Below are 22544 nucleotides of genomic sequence, written 5' to 3'. Positions count from 1 at the left end.
AATCTAGTTTTCATCTTTAATCAGTGCAGTGTTTCAACTTTGGATTCTATTTACTGATTTACACACTACCAACATTCACTGCTTTCATCTGCGGTTGAAAAGAGCACTGAATCTGACTGATCAGTTTTAGACAAAAATGTTTATGAATGCTTACAAAACAACTGAATCTACTCCAGAGATTCTTCTCCAAACAAATTCCACACACACAAACTGAAGTCATTTTTGCACCTTAGGAGTATTTATATATATATAAAAAAAATTCTAATGCTCAACAGCCTTTTCCTTTTGCTATTGTTTTGCAGTTGTTTACAGCCTGTGGAATTTCAGAGGCTGAAAAATTTTGGAAAAAAAGTACAGGAACAAGTATTACAAGTCTACAAATCTATTAATGCAAGTTCAGTAACAATCTGCACAGTCCAAAATGCTTCACCTGTTAAATCACAGATACTATAATTAATAATAATAATGACCAGATACTYCATTAAGAGCAAGCATTATGCATCCCATTTGGAAGCAATGATTAGCAAGAGTGATTTGTGCTGGTGTTTATATATTATCCATGTGGTTTAATTTAAAGGCATAATCTTTAAATTTTTGTGCAAAGCAAAAGAAACAAGAAAAACAGTTTACAAGTACAAACCAAATGCATCAATAGATCAGGACATCACTCTGGTACATCATACTTATGCTATTCCCCTTTCTATTCTGAAAGTAATTATCTCAGTATGTTCATATCTACTATCTTTTAGTAATCTTGTCCAACTTCAAATTGGAACTATGRCGTAAGTTTTTTCAGCTTTGCAAGAAAGTTTGTCATATTTTCTGAAGGCAATTTGAGTGATTTATTCTCAGAAACCCATGTCATTATTGATTTCCAAAACTTACAAGCAGGTTTTACTCAATATTTTGCGCTATTTGAATTTGACTTCCCTTAAACATTGGTTTATAATGTTGGTAACGTGAAGGGCAGCTTGCATTCCTACACAATAATCATTTTAACTCGCAGTGAGTTTCTGCAAAATACAATTGTGTAGATCACTGAATCTTTCATCAAAGCACAATGCTGAAAGTTTTAAAAACCAGTTTTTTACTTGATAGACCTTCAAATGCTCCTCAAATAATGCACTTGGTAGCTTTGGAAAGAGAAGTTTAAGAAAGAAAATAWATAAACCTTAAGCCCTTCTTTAAAAATTCCCAAAGCAAATGATAAGTCTTCCATATTTGGATACTATAATTACTAAAACTTGTAAAAGCAGGATACGCTCACAGAATGCCAAAACACAGAAAAAAAAATGCCATACGATAAAGTTGAGATTTTGGAGTGAAACATCACGTGGTAAAGACCATGTAACCATTATTGTACATTTTTCTAGTTATCCAGTGACCACACTGTAGATTGTTTCAAGATACTAAGACTGAACTGCTAATTTTTTGAACAACTTGAAATTACAGAAGAAATTTATTAAGGGACACACTGGATTCCTACTAAAGTTAGTTTTCATTTTATCTACTATAGATTTATTTTAGTCTCCAGAAAGCAGACCTGTTAACAAACTTTGAATACTAATAGCAAGGTTAAATGAGTCCCGTTAATTCTGGTGTTTCTGGTATGTAGATAACAAATAAGCTGGTACCAAAAAACAGACTTTAAAGTTTTTTGTGCAGAACTAGTAAGACGTTTCAAAGGAACTGCAAGGATACCTTCGTAACTCTAACTAATCCTCTTAGACTTCTCATGACCATCATCTCCAAAATCTCTCTATGGAATTACTGCAAAGAGAAGTACAGCCTCACAGCCACATCACGTATACACCACCCTCCATACCCCCGTGCTCCCGCTCTGGTCATCTCCATGCATAAGCTCCATATGTACATACATACATACATACATGCACTGTTGTTGGAGAAGCCATTTTGCTGAGTGCTGTTGACATACTGCTTAAACACTGGAAATTGGAATGTAATTGATGAAATTTTGGTATTTTGCGTCTTTACAGTGTTGTTGCCGTAAAACTTATGCTTCCCACAGTTACAATAATTTAAATTGTTCTGAGTATTTTTTCCTCTCTCATATGAATGCTATTACTGTATATTGTATTACACTAAATTTGGCACGAATGGTGTCGAGCTCTAACATCATGTTTCATCTTACAAAATATTTAAGATCTCTATTATAATTGAGATCAGCTTCAATCAATTCATTTTGCTACAGGATTAAAAATGTTGACTTTTTAAAAATTATTTGTAGTTCAAAATTTCTAAATAATTCTCTCTGCCATCTAGAAAGCATTTATATTAATCAGAACAGGAAGTTTATTCAGATAAACATTATAAAAGTCATTTCTACTGTTCCAAATTAAATGTCAAGGACAGTTTACATGTATGAATACAAAAATGTTCTGTGATGTACGCAAATGAGAGTCTCAATATCATGACACTGAGATACTGAAGAAGTAATAAAAAAACAACAATGCAATCAATAACATATTAAAATAGCAGCAAGTCCTTAGATTGGGGACTTCAAAGTCTAATTTCAGTGGTAGTATTTACTCTGGGACCTCTATAGCAGTAACATTAAGAAGTCTGCACTACTAAAAAGGAAAAAAGCAATGCATTTGTAAACAAATACATATATTTAATAATACTATTAGCTTTATTATTTTAAGTAAAAAGTTCGGATTAAAAGCCTGAAAAATTACTGTATTGAAGCATATATTCTTAATGCTTTCTTCAAAATAACAGGCCATCAGAAAGTTTTGAAAATGCCTTCTATGTAAGGGGAGCATTATACAACCCTCAAAAAATTTGCAGACTTCCTTGAAAATATCCTGGCTGAAATTTGTCTTAACTCAGGTCTTAACTTACAGTAAAATTCTGCAAATTGGATTATTTTTACCTGTAAGATAAGACTGCACTGTGGTGGTGCTAAAAGTATCAGAGCAATAGTTTAGAGATTCACAAGGCACATCCGAATAGGTTAGAAAAGACACATTAGTGCAGAAAAAATTGTTTCAGTGTACTCGTTTCAGATGACGATACCATAAGAGAAGCAAGGCCATGAYTGTGATAAAATGAACAGTGGAAGACCTTGGCTTTGATTCTGTACCCATCAAAGCACATCTCTACCTTTATTTAGWACTGCTCAGTCTATGTGAGATCAGGCTGCTCTAAACATCATCAGTGGATGACTGAGTAATAATGTTCTATCATACACTTCCAGTAGCTATTGAAAAAATATATTCCCCRTTAAACTACCATGTAAAGCGTACCACGCAAAAAAGCTGCAGTTCAATGTTTACTATGTAAAAAAACAGGGTAAAATAACATATTTCATTTGCTTCTCTGACATAAAGTAACTTTGTTCCAACTGGCTTTCTGGAAGGCTGCACATACTCCTATGAATTTTGCTGTCTAGAAAGTTTCTTAGAAATCCCAGATCCAAAGAAGTATGTATCAAATTACAAAAATTACCTGAGCTGCTAGCAGGGGCTGTGTGTCTTCCATTTCAATTACAGTATCCCGGCGAGGTGCAGCAGACAGAAGACTAACTGTAAGCCAAAAATTTTTATTAAGGCAATATGCTGTAGGAAGAATTACCTTACTGAGCTTTTCCATCAGATTTGAAATCCAAAGGGTTACAGAAAACCCTTCAAAACCCTAATGTAAAATAATTCACTGGCTGTACATCTGACATTTTAATGCAAGCAATTAGTTGCCATGTTCTGCTAAAAAATGCCGTTAGATAACAATTTGTGTTGTGTGTGTGTATATATATATATATATATATATATATATATGTTTCTCAAATGTACAGAATTAAAAAAAGAATAAAATTTTGAAAAAATACAGAGGAAAGCATCAGCTTTGCATTCAGTGCATTTCTGCTGTAATATTACCTCTTTACCGTGGTACTGAGAGCAATGGGAATCTGCAGGTAGTTAAGTTCCAAGTTCCCACTAACGAGGAGCTTCAGAGGATCAGTACATTCAGTCTGACAGGAGACTTTCTCCTCTTATACCTTCAGATTATTGCACTACTTTATTAATAGATTTTTTCTTTCAGATCATATTATCTCTAAGTATACAACATTCATCAGTACAGTATGCAGATTAAACACCAAAGGTTTTTCTAGCATCTCATAGGAAAATAAAAGTTGTTTTCACTTCCCAGACACGTACCTTTCAGTTGTGGTGCAATGTCTTCTTTAGTAGTGTAGGGGTCACAGCGAAAGCTCTCTAGTAAATCAATAGTACACTGTCCCACGATGGGCTTCCGTCCAAATGGTCTGTGGTCTACTACTTTAATAACAAGAGATGGACTGTATAACTCCTCTTTTGGCAAAAGCTAAARATTAAAGGTTAGAGTTTTATTTATAATGCAAACAGAAGGAAAACTAAGAATAGTATTTTTCTCCCCAAATTAGAACTTCTACTTCGTTYGTTTAATATTGAACTACTGTGTTGTGTGGCTGTATAGTGCATGAAAATATCTAACCTCATACTGTTATAATTCAATAGAAATCGTAAGAAAATTAAGTTGCCTCAAATGTTTAATCTTCTTGATTTTTGTACAGCTCCCATTCTTGCAGTACAGAAGTAGTCACACAGATTTAAAGGTGAGTCAATACCTTCTCAAATAAATACACATCCTGCACATGAGACACCAAATTTTTTCACCATGTGTGCAGATGTATTTATATGACCTTTATTAGAATTTTCAAGCTCAGTAAATGGCTTATGTTAAGTGAAAAAAGGATGTGCAAGTTTTCAACTTCTATTTTACATAACATTTAAAAGCATAGGATAACTAATGCTGCTAATAGATAGTTCAAATATAATTATTAGCAAAGTACCACTTTCATGAAGAGAACAGAAGATGGAAAATTTGGTGTTTTTTTGAGGTTTYTGATCACCACAGATTCCACCATTTCACCTCCACATTCCACAATGAGACTTGGAGACAGGACAGGTGCCAGCTGGTAGTTTTTCATGTTCCGCAGTCCCCAAGCCAGAATCTGTAAAATAAATTTTAAATTACATTTTTATTGAGGTAAATATATGAAGCCTGGAGGATGAAATTATTGTACTTTTATTCATTAAGTTTACGAATAAACTACCTCAACAGCAGTGAGTTGAACTATTGGTCTGATTCCTTGAGGTACCATGTAAAGCTTCGGTGCTCTTTGTGATGGAAGAATTGGAAGGTTTGARCCACCCTGTTAAGACAAACACATACATACTAGTTTCTCTCCTCTTCCTTTAACAAAATAGCTTGCAAGTATTAAGACCTGCAAGTATTATGCAGTATAACTTCACATTATTACTTACTGTGGAAGACTATAAAAATGTATATACCTTGTCCCTCAAAATAAGTTCTGCAGCAAAAAGAATGTCTCCACTAGCTTTGCCATTATTTATTACAGGATACCAGAGTAGTTTTGGTGTGATTTCCTCTTCTGGAATTAATTTGACCATGGGGGAGCAAACACTTCTTCCAAGAAATTCATCTTTACCCTGCACAAATTGGCCAATGAAGAAAGTAATCATAGTGATTCATGTGTTACCCTCAAGAAAAAAAGGAAGCAATCAGAGTAAAAACTTCCACATACCACTTGGTCACTGTCAAAAAGTTCAATAACAACATTAGGTGGATTTTGGGCTACTGTCTGTGGGTCCCCATAGATCTCAATTTCATTAAATATAAGAGTTTGGTCCCACGTAGGATTTAGAGTTGAATGAATGATCTCAGTTGTTTTGCTTTGATGGAGGAAAGAAACATGAGCATACGGATCTGAAATATCATACAAAGATTAAAAGCATATAGTTACAAACAAACCAAACCCCATCAAGCCACAAGATGCACGAGYCCGATTTCTATCAAATTATAGTACGTTGTTTTTCTTTTCAGTTATTATCAGCACTATAAGGCATTCTATATAAATAAAAGTCCACATATAATCATTATTTATTTTTAATACAGCAAATTCCATTTGATTACTAAATAGTTTCCCTTATGTAAGTCTTGATTAACAGAGAGATATGTGAAAATGATTAAAGCATCTTATGAATCAGAAAGCCTGAAAACTGTCCTGGAACACTGGCTATACTAATCCCTTTAAATATTGTCCATACAAGAGTTTCTTTTTGTGCYTCCACTGACATACAAATCTATAGGCTCATAAATAATGCAAATAGATCACTGTAGTTCTGATTAGCTACTAAACAATGAATTCTCCCAGGCTATATTGCTCAGAACAAGCTTTGGTGTCAAATATGCTTATTTATAGCAATCTCTTCTTTTTGTGAAACAGCTGAATGATTAAAGTGGTGTAGGCCCACTGTTTGGCAGGTCTTTAAATCATAAGGAGCTCTGCAGAAGGTATCTGATGATGAACTCTAACATTTCCTGTACAAATTGCTATCACTAAGCACCAGGAGCTATTTTAAAGGTTATCTTTAGGCCACTTTCAATAGCCTCTGGCAAGGTACCTGATCCAAGTTTTACAAAATGTGTCTTCCAACTAGATTTGGAGGAAGACAGATCGTAGATGGGCTGGTTTACATGTGACTGYATTTGAGGTACCTGTCCTGAATTTTCCACATAAGAATTGCAGATTTATTGTTTCTTTGTCTTGTTCTTAAATGCTATATATTGAAATGAGACCAAAGCAGCGTCATATAGGCAGCTATACAAAAAAATCAGTTATCTATAGATCTGTATCTTCTCTAACAAATTAAGATATACACTACAAATCATTCGTTAAGAAAAGGGAGAAGAAAAGAATTACTGAGGGCTGAGGTGGAAAGAAAATTCCAATGAAAATAAATCCCAAGCTCCTCATCTTTATCCTTGGCTGAATTTATTTAAGGAAAATGCAAAGTCATGTTCTTACAGAAACCAATTTCAATTTGGTCTGATGTCCCCATGGAATTTTAACTATCAAAAATTATGTACTTGTCAATCCGAGTATTGAATTAGTCCAACTACAAAGATGCCAAATGGGTACAACATTGGTGGGATATCTGAGTGAAGAGTAAAAGGGGCAACAACCACTCTTGTACAAAAAAAATCTACATTTATTAGTAAGGCACAGTACAGTTTTCTGCAAGTTCATCTTAGTGCTAAATTAATATAAAAAAATAATCACAGACAGAAAATTGCTGATATAGAAGCCTTGCTTTTGTGCAGGAAGGCTTAAGAATACTAAGCTTTGGTTAGAAGAAGAAAACTAAGGCACAGGGAAGGGTTTAGTTACTGGAATTTCCAGCCTTGTTTGAATTTCCATTCCCTGAGAATTCAGTTGGCAGCAGCAGGTGTTGCACATACAAGACCATTTGTTTTGGGCAACTTCTGGGACAGCACTAACCARATCTAGATCACATGTGATGAAGCTGTAACTGCCTTCCTGATAGAGTTTCAGTATCTAGGACCTACACACTAACTTGACAGTCTATAGCTAAATCAACTTACTAATTCATTGCAAAAGTGCATTTCTGCACAATTAGGAGGATTTTTCCATACCTGAGAAACTGTCCTTGTCTAAAGCCRTCAGATTCCTTGCCTGGTAGACATAACAGCGAAGGTGGTAACTATATACTCCTGTATTAAATAAATAAAAAGAGTTAAAATGTATTGGTCCTATACAGGCATCTTTTCTTTAATGAAGCTATTTTCYGTTTATAAAAATGCCTTAAATTGTTTTTCAATTAAAGCACTGGCACTGTAGAAACATTTCTGTATTTTTTCATATATACTAGTACCAACAAGCTAGCACCTTTGCCTATTTGTAGCAACACAAAGCAGGAATGAAAAAACACAAATGCTATTTTTACAAGTGTATGATCATTTAACAATCCTTCCATTCAAAYAGTTTGAAACAGCACAGGAATTAGTGAAGTTCAAAGAGGAAAAAGAACTGGGTATTCCTGTGTTAATTTAAATATMCATTTAAGGATCCATTATAGCACTTCCAGGAACTTAGGAGTTTCACATTTTAGCTGTTAACTCTAGAAAATTATTCCTATTGCATCCCTGTCTCTTTGGCTGAAAATTAAAAAAAAAAAAACATTACAGGAGAGCTGGAATAGGTTAAAAGGAAGATGTGAGAGAGGCCCCAACCCAGCGCAGTGTGTGGTTAAGTTAGTACAACTTTAGTTTGAAAATGTCAGCTCCAATCTTTTCAAATCTTGGAAAAATCTGTGCCACTTGCATCAGCCATGAGCTGAAAACTCTGAACTGTGGCAAGAAAAGGGGCCGTGCCTTCTGCTAGTAYGGTCACTATTTGAAAGAAACAGCAAAATCTTCTTCAGCTCTTAAAAGATGGGATTTAGGCTTCTCTTTCCAGAGGGGAGCTCAATTTCTATAGATTCCAAATAAAGACAAGTGTGCCACTCTGTGACACATTAAAACAAATAAAGATTTTGTGTCTAAGGAGTGGGATGTAATTGGCCTCTGTTCCTACTAAGTAACATTGGTGGCTCCCACTTTAGTGTCCTTTATTTGTGAATCCTATTCTGGTGAGATTGGCATAAAATGCCTTGGAATAAGTTGGCAGTGTTACAGTTTTGCTCACACTGTCAACTCAACCACAAGCTCTTACTGCATCCTCTGGGTCAAGAATGGCATTTTTCTGACCATACAGAGAGCTAGTTAAGTGAGCTATGCCAGCAGAAGATTAACTGAACGTGCATCTTTTCTGCTGGTTTAGCTCCCTGCATAGGCTTGTTATGAAAAGACTACCAGGATAAAAAGTGATCATTTAGACAGCCTAAAATTCAGGTGCTGCCACAGTTGATGTTAGAATTCCTATCCCCTACAGGTTTTAAAAATGTTTGACCACCACTAAACAAATAAAGATTGTTTGATCCATACAAAGTTATCAAATTTTTCCTTACTCATTTTTATTTTAAAATTTATGCTAATATAAACTGTATATTGACATATCAAAATGATTAATTTTAACTTCTTATAATAGCCTAAATACGGCTCAATCAAGGACTGCCCAGTAATTTTAACAGGAGGTATATAAAACTAGATGTAAAACAAAGAATTGCAATTCTGTTTGAGACCAGAGAGAAACGGCCACAATTTATAAGAAAAGAATTGTTAAGAACTTACTGTCAAAGTAGCAGGAAACAAGTGGTGTATTGGCACCAAACACCCTTGTAGCTGACTCCTTCGTTTTGTCTGTAGTTTTCCCCTCTCCATCATCGATACTAGTGTCTGCTCCCTAAAGTTGCATATAGAAAAAAAAAAAAATAGTCTCTGCATGTGACTCAGAAGAAACCTGATACAAATGGGGAGTGTATACTGGTTTCACTTACTCCTCTGGGTCAAGGAGAAATTTTCTTTCCTGAAATAATGTACTTTGAAAGGTGTTTACTTATGTGCAAAAGTCATTCCTTATTGTCACTGAAGCTGTACAAAAATCAGATCCAGTCATTTCAACTTGTTTGGGAAAATGTCTGATTTCTGAAGATGCATTAGCTACCTATCAGTTCTTACAGGAGGAGGGGTCTTCTGTCTGCCTGCTTGCAGAGACCTGCTGCAGCCTTTACCCTAGCAGTAGCCCAAAAAGTAAACTGAAGAGAAACTGAAGAAGGAATTTTCAAATTCCATGGGACCAAAATATGCAGAGAAAGAAAATACTATGAACGAAATGTGGGTTGACATTTGGTGAAAAAAAAAAAAAAAAAAAAAAAAAANCTGAGGAAAAAAGCAAGCTCTCAATGCTGTACAACCAAACTCAGAATAAGTAGCTTAGGAAAGTAGACTACCCTTCTCGCAGCAACCCGTGTCTTACATTATTCTCTGCAATCTGTATTGTGGTAAATAGAGCTTAAATACTTAAGCCATGCCCTGAAAATTTGAGGAATACTTACATTCTGATTATGCACTTGTGACTTAGGTCATTCTAGCTTCTCAGATGCTTTGCTATTCTTTCCTGTGTTTGCTTGTTTATACATTCAAGTATTAATAAAGGCAGCTGTTTCAGTGCCTCTTGATTGTTTCTACTGCTAATGTTAATGCATCTGAATTATAATTCAKGTATTATATATATGAAAAGCTTGGGCTATCTTTTCAATTTATTCACAGAAGGCTCATGTAGTACTTCAGCCTTTTGCTTTGAATCTCACATAATAATAATGCAAAGAATCAARCCATGAAAGTGATACGCAAGAGTCTGAGTAGATACTTTAATAGTCCCTTTCAGGCTTTAAACAATGTAAACAATGTAAACTATATTAGTTCCTCGGTTACATATCAGCCTAACCATTCAGGAACTAAAATAGCTTGCTTATTTTGTGTTACTTAACAGACTGAAATTTTTAATGACTTGATACTCTGCACCTTACCAAAGCACCTTCAAGTTTAAAGATAGCTGCTGCACCATGTGTCTCTGAGGGAGCCATTTTTCGTCTCCACCGTCTTCGACGGAAAGTATCAGAACTGCGTTGTTTCCAGTGAAATTTCCAGCCAATCAAGGAAGCATATTCCCACCCTTCCTGATCTTCGTATGTTGGCATTCCCTGTCAAACATAAAACCAGGTTACCCCTGGTACTGTATAAATGTCATGAAAAGAATCTGCAACTGCTCTCGCAAGGCATAATAATTCCCTCATAAACAGAAGCTGGAAATGTCAATTTACAAAAACACAAAAAGAATATAATGAAAATACAGTTATTTAAAAGTGGAGGTTTTGKTATTAAATTTCTTTATTCAGGAAATCCATATCATGTGAACTACAAAAACAAAACGAAACAAAACTCAAACTCTTACAATGTGTAAGAAATACAATCTGTGACTGTAACTCTCTTCTACTTACCCTTCCTGTTGATACCGTTTGAGTTGGATCCCTTTTACGCTTTCGCACCAGTCTTCGTCGTCGATGTGTATGATACATTTTCTCTGCAGCAACCCAAGACTTTGGTTTGGTGTCTGGAGGAATAGTAATTCCATATTCCCATCCTAAAACAGAATTGATTAGTTAGTGCATTTTCAAGAACCCATGTTAGATATAAATAAGAAAAACATACCTTAACTAAAAGAGATTGAAGTTTTAGTCACAAAATGCTATTTAGTATGGTGAACCCTAGATGTCCAACAGCCATGGAATAATTTTCTCAGACAGTATTTTATGATGATATTATACATGATAATAAGAATTTCAACATTGTAACATATACATCTTAAGTTATTTTCTTTGCATTCTTGTTTTTTTTCAAATTTTCGGTGTATTGTTATCACATTTTCGTACTTGACCAGAGGGAGAACACCTTACTTTAAGTAGGAGTGGAATGTCCTGTGTATTCCTGCAACTCCAGCACCTCATCTTTTTAAAGGAGTACCAAGTATTAGAACTCAGATCATAAAACCTAAAGAATTGGTAAAACTGTACTGTATTTTGACTCTACATCTTAGAAAGCAGTTGCCAGTTATCTAGGCCTCAGACTTTTATTTAGATTGATTTCCTAACAAAATGTTACTGCAGACTCCTACCAGAGGTTCTACTTTTCCACTTAGGACAGATACCACTATTCTGTAGCATTAATAAAATGTCCTTTTTCCTACCGAGCTAGTTATTTCACTTATATTTTAAAGGCAACAACTGAGAGTTTTAGAGTTGGCTTAGAGTGCATTAAAATTCATGACAGTTTTGCAGAATCCTGAGCTTCACAGATACCCTTCTACAACCTTCCCGTTTGCTTTTATTATTCACTGATATTTGAATCATCAAATACATGTTTTATAAATACTTTGCTAATTGACTGCTTTTTCCAATTCCTTTATATAAATTAGTCTTAAAAGGCTGTTTACATCAGAATCTCATAAACTTGTCAAGGTTTTAAATTAGGATAAGTAAYAAGCATATAAAAGTCAAAACAACTCCAGGAAAATGGTGGCCCTGTACGTGCTTACGATTTTCTAACCTGATCAGGCTAGTAGTACCTCTAATCTGAAAAACCATGGCAAACAGTGGCAGATGCTTCACAGAGTTAGAGGTCGTCTTCATTTCAGTATTACCTAATAAGCAGCTACACTGTGTTAAGGTTTCTATCTTGACCAGTCCTGCATGGCTGTTTTCCCCCACAAACTTAATTACTCTGCTTTCAATAATACATGGATTCTTCATGGACATGAGTTGTGTGCAACCAACACATATAGGTTCCTRACTTTGGTCCCCAGACCTCCTGATTCACCTCTTACCACTGCTTAAGTGCCTCCTCCCCTGGCTGGAGGCTCCCAGTTAAATTCCCGGATAGATCTAAGCCTGGCCTTGCCACAGACAAATACAGTTACAGAGGCCTAATATCCAACTTCAGCTTCTGACTTGCCAAAATATATATATGTGTATATATATACATATATATATTACAGCTCCCAATCCACAGCTCACAGGTCTGATCCTAACTATTGGACTTGTTACTACTTGTCTTCAGAAAAACATTTTGGAAACTTCTTGCAAACAAGGAAGAATTTCTATTTCCAAGTACACTGTTTATTTTTAAGTATTTCCCAACTGGAAATTATCTTGTTAGTAGCTTATTTACATTAGTCATTTTAGTTTCTTTTAATTTGTTGAAGCTTTCGGCTCAAAGTTGTCATCTTCTGCTGCAGTCAAGCCCAACGTGTATCATCTTAGATTACGTGATTGTCTTGCTACTAGGTACTTCACGTGCATTCATTACATGTACTATGCAAAATACCAGTCCCTTTTGATCCAAGGAAGACGCAGTGAGAATCATGAGTTTGATGAACAATGAGTAAAATGGGAATAAAAACAGATGTAGATAGTGAACATTTACTCAATGTCATTTTATCTGATTCCTTGAGCAACTGGTACCTAAATGTTTCCTAGATGTTCCCTGCAGGGCAACCAAGATCATGCTCAGGACATAGCAACAGTCTTGGAAGGCATCCTTACTCTGTACAGACTGTGAGAGATTATCCTAATAATCATGACAAACAGTAAATCTTACCATGCTCATCCACTGCTCTATTTAAATCAGATTTCCAAGCATCATCTTCCCATATCCATCCAAGAGGACACATAAACTCACGTGGAGGTGGAGCTTTTTCTCCGTTCTTTTATGTGGGGAAAACAGAACAGAYCTGTGCCGTTACAGACGAAACACTTTGTGCAGCAAATCCCAGAGCTCCTGCTCTTAAATCTTTTTTTTTTTTCCCCCCGTGAGAAATACTAATAATTGTCTCACCACATCCGTGTAACTCTCTTCAGCTGCTTTCCATTCCCCTCCAGGATAGCGACTCTCATTTTCATACACTTCATCAGTAAACTCAGTGTGACCAGCATCGGCCTCAGTCAACAAACTGCAAAACAAATACAATACTAAACTAAAAGTATTTTAGTAATCTACAGAGAATATAGAAGCAATGTATAGAGCGTGCACACATGCTCAAGTCTGTACTGCACCTYGGGAGTTCTATTTATTGACAGAGCACAGTGCAGACCTCACCTGTATGAGACATTTTCCTAGAATGTCTTACAAACTGCAACAAGTCCAATAGCAGTAGCAACAGGAGAAACCTTACTGATAAAAGTAAGTAATTAGGAGTGTTTTAACTGCTGGTCTGCTTTGAACACTTTTTCATGGAAAAAGAAAACACATCATATATTCAAATGTAAGTTAAAAACCGTGTGCATGACACAGCTATATGCATCTCTAATTTTTGTATGTCCAGGTATCCACTGAAATTTAGCTATGTTGTAAATTTTGTCCTCTTTCTGCTATTGACAWGGCAAGCAATCATTTAGCTAATGTTTTTCTAAGTTGCAAGTAAAATAAATACGGTAACAGATTAATTCAGACAAAATAAATTTCGCTAGCCTTAATTTCCAGTTTTGATTAACAGGATTTCAGAAAGCACTGAAACATGTTCTAAAATGCCATCTGCTGGTCAAATAAAACCATGCAGATTATTTGCCATTGAAAACAGGTATAAGGTATAAACATATTAATGCATTTTAATAGTATGTTTGTTCAAATTTCTGAGAAAATGTCATTATTTATGATATTGTTTTTCCTCCAATTGAAATGATATAAAAAATCCATCCATTCATACTTATAAATTGAGGAATTTTAAAACAGATTACGTAGCATTTCCCTGCACAGCATTTCCATAGCAACAGTCCTATATTTTTCTTACCATCAGAACACAGGAATTAAAAACGTGGACTGTTGACCTCAGTGAATTGAGTGGGGCTAAGAGTAYTGTCAGTGGCACAAGCCAATGACAGTTGAAAATGCATCATTCTGTGAACATGCAGAGTTATTTGGTTACAAAATCTTCACTGATTCAGACTGAATCTGGAAAATGTTTGCATCTTGTACTTCTAAGCAAGAGAAATCCCAATAATTTCCGCTCAGAATTCAGATTGTCGTTTCTCATTACATTTTCTTCAGCAATAAATCCAAACTGTTCTCTTCTTCCTACCCAGGTGCTCCTAGACCGGCTCCTTTGTTTACACCCATCTGCTCTAAGCCACATTTCTGAAATCTCACATGCATGTACATGCATACATACATATTCACACACACACATCCTGTCCAATTCTGGTTTTTGTTGCTGTTGTTTCTAAAAAAAAAAAAATAATTTAGCTGAGCTAGTGTAAAGTGTGGCAACACAAACAGCTGAATTGTCGTAACTGAGGAGCTGAAACCTCTGACAGARCTAGACTGAACCCAAACCACCATGCAAACACTGTAATAGTGTTGATATGATATGAATTGCAGATTTGTACTACACCTCAGGGCAAAGTTTCTGTCTAACGGAGATCTGCATGGTTTTATTTGACCTATCTGCAGCTCTTGTCTGAAACCATCACAGTAGAGTATGAAACTCTCACAGAAGTGATCTTCGCAGTAGCTTTCTAAGAAAAGAAAAACAATACTATCTCTATTTTAGAGATGATGCACTGGGTCACAGTGAATATAAGCTTTATGCCTATCACCACATAGGCAGTCTTAAAACATAAACTGATTTCTAGGAAATGGATGAGTTCCTTCTATCAATGTTGCAATCTTACCTTTTATAGAAAGTTATATTAATTTTAGAATTATTAAGTAGCTTGAACTATTAACTGACTTCTGCTGTCCTGGAAAAGTTCAGTTTAAAATCTTTTTCTTAGCCAAGAAAACAAAGAGAGGAGCTTTTCCTCTACATTCTGAGGTTAAATTCATTTATTCTAATTCCATAGAAATAAAAAAAAATCAACCTTCTTTCAGGATCAACCATCCATTCTCCTTCCCACTCCCATCCCTTTGGAGGCAGAAAGTATTCTCTTTTCAGTTTGATTTTTCCTGTGACGTCAGAAAACTTGTGGCGGCCGACAAGTCCCGAGGTGCCCCATTTCCCAAACAGAAGAGCCTGATTTTCATACTGTTTGAGAAGGAAGAACAAAACAGTACTTTAAACCAATTAAAATCTTATGGGGGGGAATATGATTTATGTAACTGCTGCAACTGAAACATTCTACTATGTATTTCCTTTCTCTGTGCTTAAATGCCTTACCATACTCCCTCCCCATGTTAGTCTGCAACGTCACTGTTCCTCAGCTGCTTGCTTTCACCTTCTTCTATGCTGTCTGGTAAACAATGATTCCACTGCTAAACTGCATCATCTTCTCAGTTTAATGCCTCTCTACTTCTACAGTCCAACTTCCTCCTGATAAAAGCTTTGGTAAATAAAAATCCATTAAAATATTATAATAAAGACTTTCTTCTGTTCCCTAAATGCATGATATTCTTTATTCTCTTCTACCTCAAATTGCCTGTTTGCAATCTTTTCTTCTGTAATATGTAGAACTGAACTACAGCTACTGGGGCAGAATTCTGATGTCAGCCCAGTTTGTATCAGCATAGTTCCCTTTGTGCTAAGGGAATTATCCCTATTTTATGATGGTCTTATCTTTTCTTCTCTGTTCTACTCCTTATTCCTATAGAATTGTTAGACTGCTGTATAAAGAGGGAAAAACATGAGATATTCCATAGTCTCTTAAACCGTATACTTGAGAAATAATGGCTTTGAACATCCTTTTAAATGACTTTAAATAGTCAACGGATGTTCAAAGCACTACCGAGTATCAACCCGTAGAATTTAACCCTGTAAAAATGTCTTATATTATTAGCTATTACACTGATACTGGATTGTGTGTATCATCTGGTGACTATATGCGCGTTATATATGCATTTGGTAATGGAACATGTAAAAGATGCCTCTAGTTTTTCATTATTATGAGAATAATAGACCAAATCTCCATTATAGCATGCTTTGGGATTATTTCAAGTTTTTTTAATCAAAATTTTGTTAACTCTTTTCATATGTTATTATATAGCCTTTTGTCAGTGGAATCTACTGGTTCTGACCAGTTTTTCAGTGACAGTTAAGTTTGAGTAAATTTTTCTACTTCTACAAAAGAGCCATTATTAAACAAAACTAGTTGTATCCATGTATCATTTGTAGAGAACTGAAGCAACAATTAAAACAGTTCTTCATATGCCAAAACGTAATGGTCCCAATCTTAATCACACCGATAAAAATCTAAAGTAAGTGCCTTGAAATCACTGGAGTTATCCGGATTTTTACTTGACTAACCAGTTCAGAACCTGGTCTGCCAATGCTCACCTGATAGGCACAACAGGCTTGAACATTAATTGCCCTGAATGTGGTCTACTTGTTTCAGCATAGAGTATAGCAAGCACAACTTTCCCTGCTGCCAGGCATGCAGAAAATTTCAGAAGAGCTCCAATTTCAGCGAATTCCTAAAATGCACACCTAAGCTTAAGGTAAGAAAGTAATAATGGACATACCATTTCTGCAAAAACACTGAATGTTCCCTCTGCAAAACTATTGAACTTCTTTTCAACTGCACTCAGCCCAAGCCAAATGTTAATTCGCAACTCCACAGGCAGTTTGCTATCTTTTGTCTTCTCTTGTGGATACTGGAACATACAAACAACAGGAATATAAGAACAAAAATGTATTATTTGTTATGTTATACAGATACTGTAGTTTCTAGTAAAATGCATATAATAACACAGAGATAAAAGAAATAATACATGGCTTATCTATATATCCTTGCATTTTCTCAAAAGCCAGTAACAGAATAGTTCAGGAAGGAAACATTCTTTAAATGGTACATATCTGGAACATKTAAAAGACACACACAGTAGCAGCAATATTAGCCCTCTTCCTGTCTATCCTCTCCCAAGTTTTATCCAGTAATTAGTCTCCAATTATGACAAAAACTTAAAATGTCAATATTGATGTTACTGGTTCTTGTCAGGAGAATCCGAAAATCCATATATTAGTCAGAATGTTTCACTAAACTAAGAAGCAATGTCCGATAATATATGCCCCATAAAATGCCTGCACAAGAATGTTAAGATACCAGCTTATCTGCATGGAGTCATTAATCTGTGTAAGTACTACTATATTGACAAACTGGGTAAATGCTATGTTCTACAGTCTGCTTGTCTTTTTCTGGTTAAGTTTATACTATTTAAAAAACAATATAAACTTAATCAGAGAAAGGCACTCTCATTCAAGAGTAAAACTCAATGCGGAAAGACATACTAGGTTACTTCTGCATGTAGATGCACTCTGTATTACATGCAGGAAAACATCCAAAAGTTTGAGTAGGTTCCTGGAACTTCTCTGAATTATTCTAATTCTTCCTTCTGAAAGTTTCCATTCACATCCATCTCAAAATCATCAATGCCAGTAACACTTTAAGAGCCACATCACAATTCCAAGCTCCTTCAGAAAAGCCTAATGGTTAGGGATCAATACTCACTCTAACCCTTACTTATATTGAGATTTACATTACAATTTCTGTGATACTTTGGAGTAACTACAGTTGGCTTTTATTCTGTCCTGAGTTTTGAAACCCTACTGTTCAGACTTTGCTTGCATGCCACATGCTCATCTCAGAATGCATCTCAGTTTAGGGAGTTACAGTTACAGGATAATTTTATTACAGTACCTTTAAGAATATTGTTTGGGTCTTTCCGCAGTATTTACCAGATGATTCAGGGCTTGTGGTGGAATATAGAACTCGGTGTGCAGGAACACGAGCATAAGCCAGCCTCTTCTCCCCTCGGATCATCCATATGATCACATCAGGCATGCTGTTTTGTGGCTGTGGATTTTTAGTGAGAAAAAGAAGTTAAAAATCAGTAATTAATAGAATGTTAATCTCATCTAATGTTTATATAACAGAAATATTAATCAGATATGTTAAAGGATTTATCACTTCTGACTAATAATAAAAATGAGTTTTTGACAAATGAAGGAAAATGTTTTGTTTTACAAGTAAGACAACATGTAATTCTGAAACAATCATTACAGATACCATTAAACATGCTGGAAGTCCTATAAAAAGATCTGATTCCTACACCTTTGGCAAGTTTGCCAGAAATGTTTTGAATCTCATTTCAGTTACAGTGACTACAGTGACTGCATATTACGGGTAACAAATCATAAGGCTTTTAGCAGAAGACAGAAACAGTCTATTAGCTTTTTGTGGATTTGTGCACACCTCTGTGTGCTAGCTGCAAGTCTTCCAAATGAACTGCCATTTTTTAAATCTGTACTTTTTCAAAACAAAATAACAAAGGAAAGATAAAAATTTCTACAATGTTGTGAAAACCAATTACAAGAAACAATAACCCAGATGAAAAATTAAGACCTTGCTGAAAATTAAAAACACCAGAAAAACATACACATCTAACTGGAACTGTAACATCTAACTCTGTTACAAGTTGATCCCTAAGCTGATGGGGCACTGAAGTACTAGATACAGTCTTCATTCCCTGCACCAGCAAGACGACTTGTCATTTTGTAAAAAAACAGGACAAAACACTGCTGGCTGAGCAGATTAGAATATATTCTATGAATCACAGAGTGATTATCTCCCAATCTAAATTCTCTTTAAAGTCAGTTGCAAAATAAAACACTATCTATATAAATCCTAAGCATATTTACAGAGAGGAACATGTTTACTTTCACAGCATCTRAAATTACTAAGAGTAGATATTGCTTTATCAGATTTGTGTTAGACATGTATTTCTAAACTGGCAGAATCATTGCTACTGTGTAGTACAAACCTCTTCACTCAGTTGCAGTAGTTTATCCAACCAATCCTCAATTTCTGTCAGAGTGGCCTTCACATCAGTAGCTTCATTTCTCATCCTTGTTGCTGCTTCTCCAATCTGTTTGAGAGACCTGAGGCGCAGTTTTTCTATCTGAGTGTCAAGGACTGTAATATTAGATTTGCCTTCTATGAGGGGAAATGGTTTACTGCAAAGAAAGCATTTATTATGGTTAGAAAACTAAGCGGTATTATTTAGCCATGTACTAAATGTTGACACACAAACAAAATGGCAACGTATTAAGTGCTATTATTTGCTGTGATTTAAATCCACCAGAACAGTGCTGTAGCATCTATTCCTACATAGATTTCCACCAAAATGGTTAAAATAAGCAAGGGCAAGGCTGTGTTTACATAAGAAGCACCAATATAAAATTGCTTGAGGTGTAATGCTGTAATATAATTGCTACTAACCAAACTAAGCAAAATTTTCCTATATTCAAATTAGGAAATTATTGTCTCAGAATGTACACTTCCAGAAGATGAAACTTCTCCTTTCAGGTCAAGGTTATGTTCCTTTCTTTCACTGGAAACTGTAGCTTGTCAGAAACTCACCATACAGAACGCAGCTTGCATCTATGACGAGAGAGATCCAACTCTCTGGCATCAAAACACGGAAAAACCCTTAGAGAAATCTGTGACTCACCAGGACTTGGCAAGTCACCAGAKGGCAGAGTAACTATTCAGCAGAACCAAGAAATACAGAAAAGTATTGCAGTAGAGTCCAAGGGGAAAAAAATGCGGCTTTTTTGAGTTGTTAGGGCTTTAGAGAAAAGACAGTCTTTGGAGACTAATGGCTGTATTCCTTTAACAGAGTTCATTACGAAGTCCTTAATAAGATACTGGAAAAAAATTCAAACATTTTCCAGAGATACTGCCAAGTTTGAAAACCCTGACTCTTCTCTGTTTTTGTTTTGTTTGGTTTTGTTTTTTTATATCACAAGCCATGTACTTCTAACAGTTCTGACTTTGCAAAACCTTAATATTGTTTACTCATACTCAGTTCTACCAATCTGCCCTAGGTCCAAGTATTTACACTTGATTCAAATGTAACAGATTAGAATGTCCAGAAAGTCGTCACGTTTTACGTTTAAATGGAGCACTTAAGCCTCTCAGACTCCTAGTCATTTAAAATTTTACATAGAAAGGAAAATCATTCCATGAATTCAATGCAGGGAATTATGTTTTTGTCACAGGTTTCATGAGCTTCCCGAAAATGCCATAGAGAGCATTGTATCCTACAGATTTGTACATGTGGTGTAAAATGCCTAGAAAGCTAATCTGGTTGATATATTTAAGTGCCACTGCTCAATAATTGTTAAGTGATAAAGTACTTAATAAAATGGGAGACAGGGCACTGGAACAGGTTGCCCTGGGGTCTACTCCTCTGGAGATGTTCAAAACCTGCCTGGATGTGATCCTGTGCAACATGCTCTAGTTGACCCTGCTTGAGCAGGGGGGTTGGATTAGGTGATCTCCAGAGGTCCCTTCCAACCTCAACCATTCTATGATTCTGTGAAAATAATGGAGTAAACGAAAAAACAGCACAGGTGGGTGTCAAGAGGACAGGCTGATATAACCAATACAAAGCCTGAAGCTGCTACACTATCTAGATGGTTCCACGTGACAACAATTTGCCCTTCACATTTTTCTGTCCTAATGTATGACAGTTTGTTCCTTTTTTTCCTGCTGTCCTCCAGACAGTAACAGATACTTCATTAAAGTTACGAGTTTACATTTTGGCATAAGCTTTCTATCGTTTAATTTTTTTGCTAATATATACTGATCTGCATTGTGTTCAATTTTCTATTAGCTCTATAACTTGATGAAGTTGTTCTCTCCTTTTAATGTGTTGTTATTTCTTCTAACGCATAGTAACAGTCTGTCGTTTTTCCCTTACTCTCCCCTTTTCTGTGTTGTTTCATCATCTACTTCTTCAATGTTTTTCAAGCTTCTCCTCCCACCTCAATCTCTCCTTCTATTAAATCCTCTTTCTCGTCCAGTTCATTCCTCCCTATTCAGAATTTATTGTCCTTCAACACAATAACCTCAGTGCTGACTCCTATTGCCTTCTCTAAACACTCCCATGCATACAGACATACTGACTAAAAGGTTACTAAAAAAATGCCATCTTTGTGGCCCTAACTCTAAACAACTTATTGAAGAATTCTAGAGAAGCTAAGATGGTAGGAAAGCAGCAGAGATCCAAAAAGCTTAAAATTTTTCAGAATAGTTCTATCTCATATTTTTTCAAAAGAGATGCTATTTTATTGCTGCCAATGACCAAAATAAAGTAGAATTGATGACAAATGACTTTGTGGTAATTTCCAAGCTGTACTATTATTTTCATAGACTTGGAATTCCATTGCTAAGGTCCACTCATAAAGGTAGTCAGTTTTATGGTTCTTAGAATTTGTTTGTTAAGGCAACAGAGAAGATTATGAGCAGGTAGAACGATAAGGTAAGAGATTAAAAAAAAAAGGGCTTTTTTACCTTAGGTCTTCTGTAAGTTCATCAATCAGCTTCAACCACATCTCAGCTAATCGGTTTTCAGAAACTTTAGCCTGCATTCCTGATTTTAAGGTGGCTATGTTGTATTGCTGAGGAATTTAAAATAAAAGGATTTGTCCTTCTAAACTTTCACTGTGGCATTATGATCAGTACAAGTTTCAAGATTTTATTTATTCTTATTTATACGAATGCATATGTTTATATATACAAATACCAAATCAAYGACTCAGATGTTCATGTGACTCATATTTAACGGGATTGTTCCTAGATTCTGTCTCACTGTGTTCAACATGGTAGTGCATAAAACTTCCAAATTAGATACAGTGCTACAGACTTAACAAGCCCCTAGTCAACACTGAAGACTCTTCCTGTGGGAACTCCCTGCAGATTGAAAGTATGAAAATGTTGGGTCTTGCCAGAACACACACCTATGATTAGCAGTGCCATTTCTCATAGTGATCTGTGTTTATTTTGAAGAGAACCAGTAAGCATCAGAATCCAGTTCCATTATTCGCTCAAAATGTCATTACATTTCTAAATAAAAATAAATAAATAAAAACAAATAAAAAAAGAGGCACTAGGCAACTTACCAGTCTTTCMGCCACATTTAGGATTATGTTCACAGGGTCCAGTCTATGACTTATGTCCTCCCAAAAGGAAGTCAGTGTTACAACTGGCTTTGTGTTCGCCCACGGCAAGTAGTAATAACAATTACCTGGTATGAAACGTTCCTTATATTAGAGTTAGAATTCATGGCAAGAATACATACTGCATGCTGCACAAATAGGTATATTTACTTCATTTATGTACAATGATTCATGAAGAAGACACAGCTAGCCCAAACTTATCAAAGGATTT

At 35.5% G+C, this 22544-nt stretch overlaps 1 protein-coding gene across 3 annotated transcripts in view; it reads right to left on the bottom strand.

The window, feature by feature from the left end:
- MYOF (myoferlin) overlaps nucleotides 1-22544 on the bottom strand; it is a 77324-nt gene that overhangs the window by 13815 nt on the left and 40965 nt on the right. For all 3 annotated transcript variants that reach the window (XM_085325711.1, XM_085325708.1, XM_085325709.1), the window contains 19 exons: nucleotides 22277-22401; nucleotides 21669-21775; nucleotides 19132-19324; nucleotides 18009-18164; nucleotides 16834-16965; nucleotides 15240-15403; nucleotides 13219-13333; nucleotides 12982-13087; nucleotides 10827-10969; nucleotides 10356-10529; nucleotides 9118-9229; nucleotides 7522-7599; nucleotides 5609-5790; nucleotides 5355-5513; nucleotides 5117-5215; nucleotides 4853-5014; nucleotides 4179-4344; nucleotides 3472-3548; nucleotides 1878-1946 (listed from right to left, as the gene is read on the bottom strand). In XM_085325711.1, coding sequence (XP_085181837.1) covers nucleotides 1878-1946; nucleotides 3472-3548; nucleotides 4179-4344; nucleotides 4853-5014; nucleotides 5117-5215; nucleotides 5355-5513; nucleotides 5609-5790; nucleotides 7522-7599; nucleotides 9118-9229; nucleotides 10356-10529; nucleotides 10827-10969; nucleotides 12982-13087; nucleotides 13219-13333; nucleotides 15240-15403; nucleotides 16834-16965; nucleotides 18009-18164; nucleotides 19132-19324; nucleotides 21669-21775; nucleotides 22277-22401 — 2519 coding nt within the window. The remainder of the gene's footprint in view (nucleotides 1-1877; nucleotides 1947-3471; nucleotides 3549-4178; nucleotides 4345-4852; nucleotides 5015-5116; nucleotides 5216-5354; nucleotides 5514-5608; nucleotides 5791-7521; nucleotides 7600-9117; nucleotides 9230-10355; nucleotides 10530-10826; nucleotides 10970-12981; nucleotides 13088-13218; nucleotides 13334-15239; nucleotides 15404-16833; nucleotides 16966-18008; nucleotides 18165-19131; nucleotides 19325-21668; nucleotides 21776-22276; nucleotides 22402-22544) is intronic.

Source organism: Rhea americana, unplaced genomic scaffold (genome assembly GCF_003343005.1).
Source record: "Rhea americana isolate MKP2758 unplaced genomic scaffold, rheAme1 scaffold_122, whole genome shotgun sequence".
In the NCBI taxonomy this organism is placed as follows: Eukaryota; Metazoa; Chordata; class Aves; order Rheiformes; family Rheidae; genus Rhea; species Rhea americana.
This window is presented reverse-complemented; position numbering and strand designations above follow the sequence as displayed.